Source organism: Odocoileus virginianus, chromosome 6 (genome assembly GCF_023699985.2).
Source record: "Odocoileus virginianus isolate 20LAN1187 ecotype Illinois chromosome 6, Ovbor_1.2, whole genome shotgun sequence".
NCBI lineage: Eukaryota > Metazoa > Chordata > Mammalia > Artiodactyla > Cervidae > Odocoileus > Odocoileus virginianus.
In genome coordinates, this window is record NC_069679.1 from 85,015,182 (window position 1) to 85,020,734 (window position 5,553).

The window sequence follows — 5,553 nt, forward strand, 5'->3', positions numbered from 1 at the left end:
AGAAGAACATATTTTCCCCTTCAATATGTCTAATTTTAACTCTTATTAAGAGCAATTTATATTAACAGTGACAGAATTAATGGAAAATGCTTGGGAAGCTTAAATTCTTGAATTCTATTTTGTGGATAAGATATCTGACCATCTGCAGTCTCTATATTTGTAGTACAGTATTTAAATTCTGTTTTTTTCTCACACATGCCATCTTTAAAGGCTGAACTCACAGGATACCTCCTTCCTGAAGTAAGTTAATTTCCAGTTCTGTTAACTGTCTAAAGGTGAAATTCCTTACAAGTTCTGAAAGCACACCCTGCTTATTTAAAGGATCATCGCCTCCCACAATGAACTAAGCTCATGAGTATGTATCTCGCTTAGGCTGATTCCATTCCTCTCTCAATTGTGTTGCAAAATATCTCTTTTGCACATGAGCATTAATTTCTTTTCACGAGTGAAAATCACTTCTTCCCTCTGAAGCCTCAGCAGTCTTGTTGACTTCCTTAGTTACAGTATCTATATTTCCCTTGTATTTTGATTACTGTTGTCATTGTTAATTGATCCTAGTATAAAGGGTCATTCAAAACAGATGTCGCCCTCTGGGAGGAGTCAGTGGATTGACAGATGACCTTTCCTCCAGTGCAAACCACAGACACACTCACATTTCTCAGCTCATCATCAGCGACAAATATGACAGTGAAGTAACAGGGCTCATCATCCACTAGGAGCTCTGCTATGTGGTTTAGGCCATTTATGTTAGAATCATTGTACTCGAGTAAAGGGTCTAGGCAATGGTTGCCAAAACTAGTTAGAAATCAAAATTACCAGGGAGCTTAAGAAAAGCAGAGGCTTACCTAGGCTCCATATTAGACATTTCAAATTCTATTTCCCTAGAATTCAGTCCTATATGTTGTATCTTTAATGCTTTTTAATTTGAAACCACAGGCTAGTCCAAAAACACTCAGCAAATTAACTATATCCTGAGATACATGCATAAATGAATTTGAAGTGTTTATAGTTCTACTATCCAATCGAGGCAACCAAAATGCCTTACAAGGAATTAAGGCTTGAAACTAATTTTGTTTGCCTTTCTTTGCCTTATTTTGTTTGTTTCCACCTCAAAGACCATTCAGAGTGGGATGTATTTTTGCAAGCAAAATTCTGGATACTCTGTTAGTATTCAGGACATTCTGACATAAAATAAATTTGCCAGTCTTACCCCAGTTGAGTTCAGTTCAGTCACTCAGTCTTGTCTGACTCTTTGTGAACTCATGGATTGCAGCACGCCAGGCTTCCCTGGCCAACTTCCCTTCACCAACTCCCCGAGCATACTTAAATTCATATCCATAGAGTTGGTGATGCTGTCCAACCATCTCATCCTCTGTCATCCCCTTCTCCTCCCGCCTTCAATCTTTCGCAGCATCAGGGTCTTTTCAAATGAGTCAGTTCGCCTCAGGTGGCCAAAGTATTGAAGCTTCAGCTTCAGAATCAGTCCTTCCAATGAATATTCAGGACTGATTTCCTTTAGGATAGACCAGTTTGATCTCCTTGCAGTCCAAGGGACTCTCAAGAGTCTTCTCCAACACCACAGTTCAAAAGCATCAATTCTTCGGCGCTCAGCTCTTCTTTTTTTTTTTTTTTTTTTTTTTTTTCAGCTTTTCTACTATATTTTTTTCCTCACAAAAGGCAAGTTTTAAATAATGCCTTATAAAATCTGTTACAACACATTTTACATTTATGCAGGATGAACTTAACATCAATTTTTTTTGCCACTTTGCTATTTATATACACATATAAAATATATAGTAATGCTCAACCCATACAGCACAAAGATTACAATGTAACATCACACATTCACCACCAGTGAGGGGAGAAACCCCTTTATACAATCCTCTGAAAAGACTGGGCCAATAATTAAAATCCAAAGTACAGTATATTTAACAAAATAGTAAATATTAAACAGTGAATACTCTACTTAATAAGGATCTCGCCTTTTCCCCCTAAATTGGCGGCAATCCACAAAAATATACTTTTTAATCTGGTGACCATACAATACATAGGTACTTACATCAAAGGTGATAATATATTTAAGATGCTATATACACAAAGAGTTTGGCTCAACTTTTAATTTACATATAGAATAATAAGTGTTCATGGCTTTTTTTTTCCAAGGTTCTGCTTGCAAGATATTTTTGTTTGTTTTTTTCCCCCTCTCAAAATAAAACTAAAAAGTTAAAACAAGATAAAGCTATCTCTAAAAAAACAAAAGTTACAACATACAGCTTTGGCTTATATAAATAATTCATAGCAGAATGTGTTCAAAAGTAGTGAATATAATTTTATATATAGTCATCAATTTATAAGGGTGTTTTATTTTATATAAAATATACATGAGCTAAAATCAGTTTCTTCAATTTTTATGATATGAATGTAAAAAGAAACTTCTGACATATTCCAATTATAACTTAATATATTAATTTACTGTTAATGCTCTATATCTCTAGGCTAATATTTTCTGAATATCTCATGCGTGTTTTCTATTCTCTCTCTTTATTAGCTAAAGATCACTTCTTTGACCCAGTACATTTTTGTACGTGCAAAACAGTTATGTGTGGGGCTTTTTTGTTATGTTTTTTAATATCAACAGCCCTTTCCCATGCACCTCTTTGCAATAGAGACCCATGCCAGGTTGGGTAATTAATATAAATGACATTTTATGTACAGTATTGCTTTCTTGGTTCCTGCTTTTCTACTGCTCTGTTCTACAAAGCATTTTTCTTAAGTAACTACAGTCACCGCACAGTTAAATAAAACAAGTAGGGGCCCTCTAGGTTTCTGCAAGCTAGTGTGGGAGAATTATATATAGGGTACATGTTTCTCTGCAAAAACTGGTTATCTTATGAAACAAGTAGTCCAAGGAAGTGCCAGACTAGACTCTGCCTACAGGGTGCTCTGTCTGCCGTGGTACGCACACCTGCAGGTCTACAAGAGTTAGCAGGTAAGTGCCTGATTCTGTGTACGCCACACACACCCACACATACACACACTCACACCCACATACATATATATGTAAAGGGATATATATGTATGTATGTACATATAAATATATTTAACTCATGTCCTTATTTACCAGTTTAGATATGTAGAGCAGTTCACTGCAGTAACACAAAAGTACAAGCCTTCCTAAGCCTGGAAGCCTTAGGTCACCCACGCATCCATCCGCATCCGCTTTACGGAAGGGCTTTCTCTGTCCTCAGAGTTTGGGGGTCGGCCGAGCACAATGGGAGAGTGGAAGTCGCCCCGTGGATCCTCCCGGTCACTGCCGTCGTAGGAGCTGCTGGAGCTGCTCAGACTGTCCACCGGGGAGCGGCCCACTTCCTGCCGGGGCTGCGGCTGTGGGGCCTGCGGCGGCGGTGGCGGTGGCTGCTGCTGCTGCTGCTGCTGCTGCTGCTGCTGGAAGCCTGATGGGGTCATTCGATCCCGGGGAGGTGAAATTGGTTCTGACTTAATGTTGATGTTTTGGTTGGTATTAATGGATAAATTTGAACCCTGAGATAACTGCCCTCCAGCAACGAGAGAGTTGAGGGCTGCTTGTCCTAAATGGTGCTGCTGCCAGGCAGACACCTGTCCCAGAGACAGCATTCCTGGTGAGTTGAAGCCCTGCAGGGCTGACAGGTCTGCACTAGTCAGTGAGTAGTCTGTGTTGTAGGCGGTCGGCATGGCCGAGTACACCAGGCCCTGTGGAGGCAGGCTTGGAGTTGTCACAGACACCACTGGGGTAGCTAGGGGTTGAGTGGCTTGAGAACTGCTTATCCTTTGGGTATTCAGTGGAGGCATCATGCCCTTGCTGGAAGGGGGGATGACAACTCGAAGATCTGGTTTTCGACTGTTCATTCCAAGACTGCCACCACCTGGAGGAGGGGGAGACTTTGTAGGCATAACTTTGCCTAAACTATTTGCACCAGTAGTTCCGATCAAATTTGGAGAAGCTCTTGAGTTTACAAATCCATTCCCCACTGGGCTGCTTCCAGCTCCATTTGGCACTGTGAGGTCTGAAGTGCTCAACATCCCACCTGCACTGCCAGTACTTGGTGGTCTCTGAGGAGCTCCAGGGGATACATTTCTATGTAATGCGGCTTGAGGTGGAGAGAGCATGCTTGTATCTGCTAATGCTGAGCTGGCTGCCAAAGATGGGGACACAAGTGAACTCCCTGGGTTAGTGTAGGACAGAGCACTGGGGCTGGTCACAGGGACTGTGACAGACATTGAGAAATTCTGAGGTGGCAAACCGGGTTTAGTACTCACTGCGATTTTATGATTCCGCATCATATTATCAAATTCCTCATTAATTTTTTTATATTTTTCTTCTGTATGTGGAGTTAGCACATAGGAAGTATCAGGGTCTGGGCTGTCGCACCCTCTGTGTTCCTTCTTGTTCAGAGCCTCAACAATATCCGAGTTGGTTCTGCTTTCGTGAGGTTCGTTATACTCTGTGTACTTGAGAAGAACCTTGTCCATGTCAGTGCTGGCATACTGAAACAGCTTGTTGGAGCTGTTGAAGATGATGAGTGCTATTTCACAGTCACAGAGCACACTGAGCTCATAGGCTTTCTTCATTAGCCCAAACTTCCTCTTTGTAAACGTGACCTGTCGGTTCCTTTCATCCATTATGCGTGTGATTTGTATTTTCTTCCGCCCCATTTTCAGTCACCTTTCCTTCCTTATAGTCCAAATATTTGAATAAAAAATTAATTTTCTTTAATACCCTAATGCATGGTACACAGCTTCTATTTCTTCAGCTTCTAGTTTGAGGGCTACAGCCAAAATTTTCTATAACATCTTCCTTCTTTTTAAAATCTTGGCTCAAACAATTCTTCTTTTCTTTCCTTCAATGTCAATTTTTTCTTCCATATTGAAGAGTTTAGAAGTGATGTATCAGCAAAAAGTGCACTTATTGTGATCCTTGCAGAAAACTCTTCTTTATTCCTTTTTCACAAAATCCAAGTCCCGGTCTCCGGCGAATGCAGGCGGGCGCACACACGCCGCAGCCAGGGCCCGCCACCCGCGCTCCGCGCCGCCCGGAGCCGCCTCCTTCAGCCCCGGACTCGCCGGGACATCCGCCTCAGCTCTTCTTTATAGTCCAACTCTCACATCCATACATGACTACTGAAAAAACCATAGCCTTGACTAGGCTGATCTTTGTAGGCAAAGTAATGTCTCTGTTTTTAATATGCTGTCTAGTTTGGTCATAGCTTGTTCCAAGGAGCAAGTGTCTTAACTTAATCGCTGAAGTCACCATCTGCAGTGATTTTGGAGCCCAAAAAAGTAAAGTCTGTCACTGTTTCAATTGTTTCTCCATCTGTTTGTCACGAAGTAATGGTATTGGATGCAATGATCTTAGTTAACTACCAGATAATTAACACTATTTTTACTATGATTATGTTTGTCATCCTTTTGTAAATTTAATGATAGTTACCTTTAACAGCTGAAGTCAAGTTGGCTTCCTTCTCTTTGTCCATCCTTTTCTGGTACCCTTGGCAAGCTATTCCTCAATACTGCTAA

At 40.9% G+C, this 5,553-nt stretch overlaps 1 protein-coding gene across 1 annotated transcript; it reads right to left on the reverse strand.

Annotated features, from left to right (window-relative positions):
• Window positions 1-1,905: 1,905 nt before the first annotated feature.
• LOC139035699 (myocyte-specific enhancer factor 2A-like) lies at window positions 1,906-5,107 on the reverse strand. Its single transcript, XM_070469737.1, has one exon. It carries the CDS (start codon window positions 4,690-4,692, stop codon window positions 3,190-3,192), a length of 1,503 nt encoding a protein of 500 aa, XP_070325838.1. The 5' UTR covers window positions 4,693-5,107; the 3' UTR covers window positions 1,906-3,189.
• Between the last annotated feature and the right edge of the window lie 446 nt (window positions 5,108-5,553).

What these genes read in the sequence shown, in the direction of transcription:
- LOC139035699 (XM_070469737.1), bottom strand. Translation starts at nt 4,692, where the DNA reads ATGGGGCGGAAGAAAATACAAATCACACGCATAATGGATGAAAGGAAC.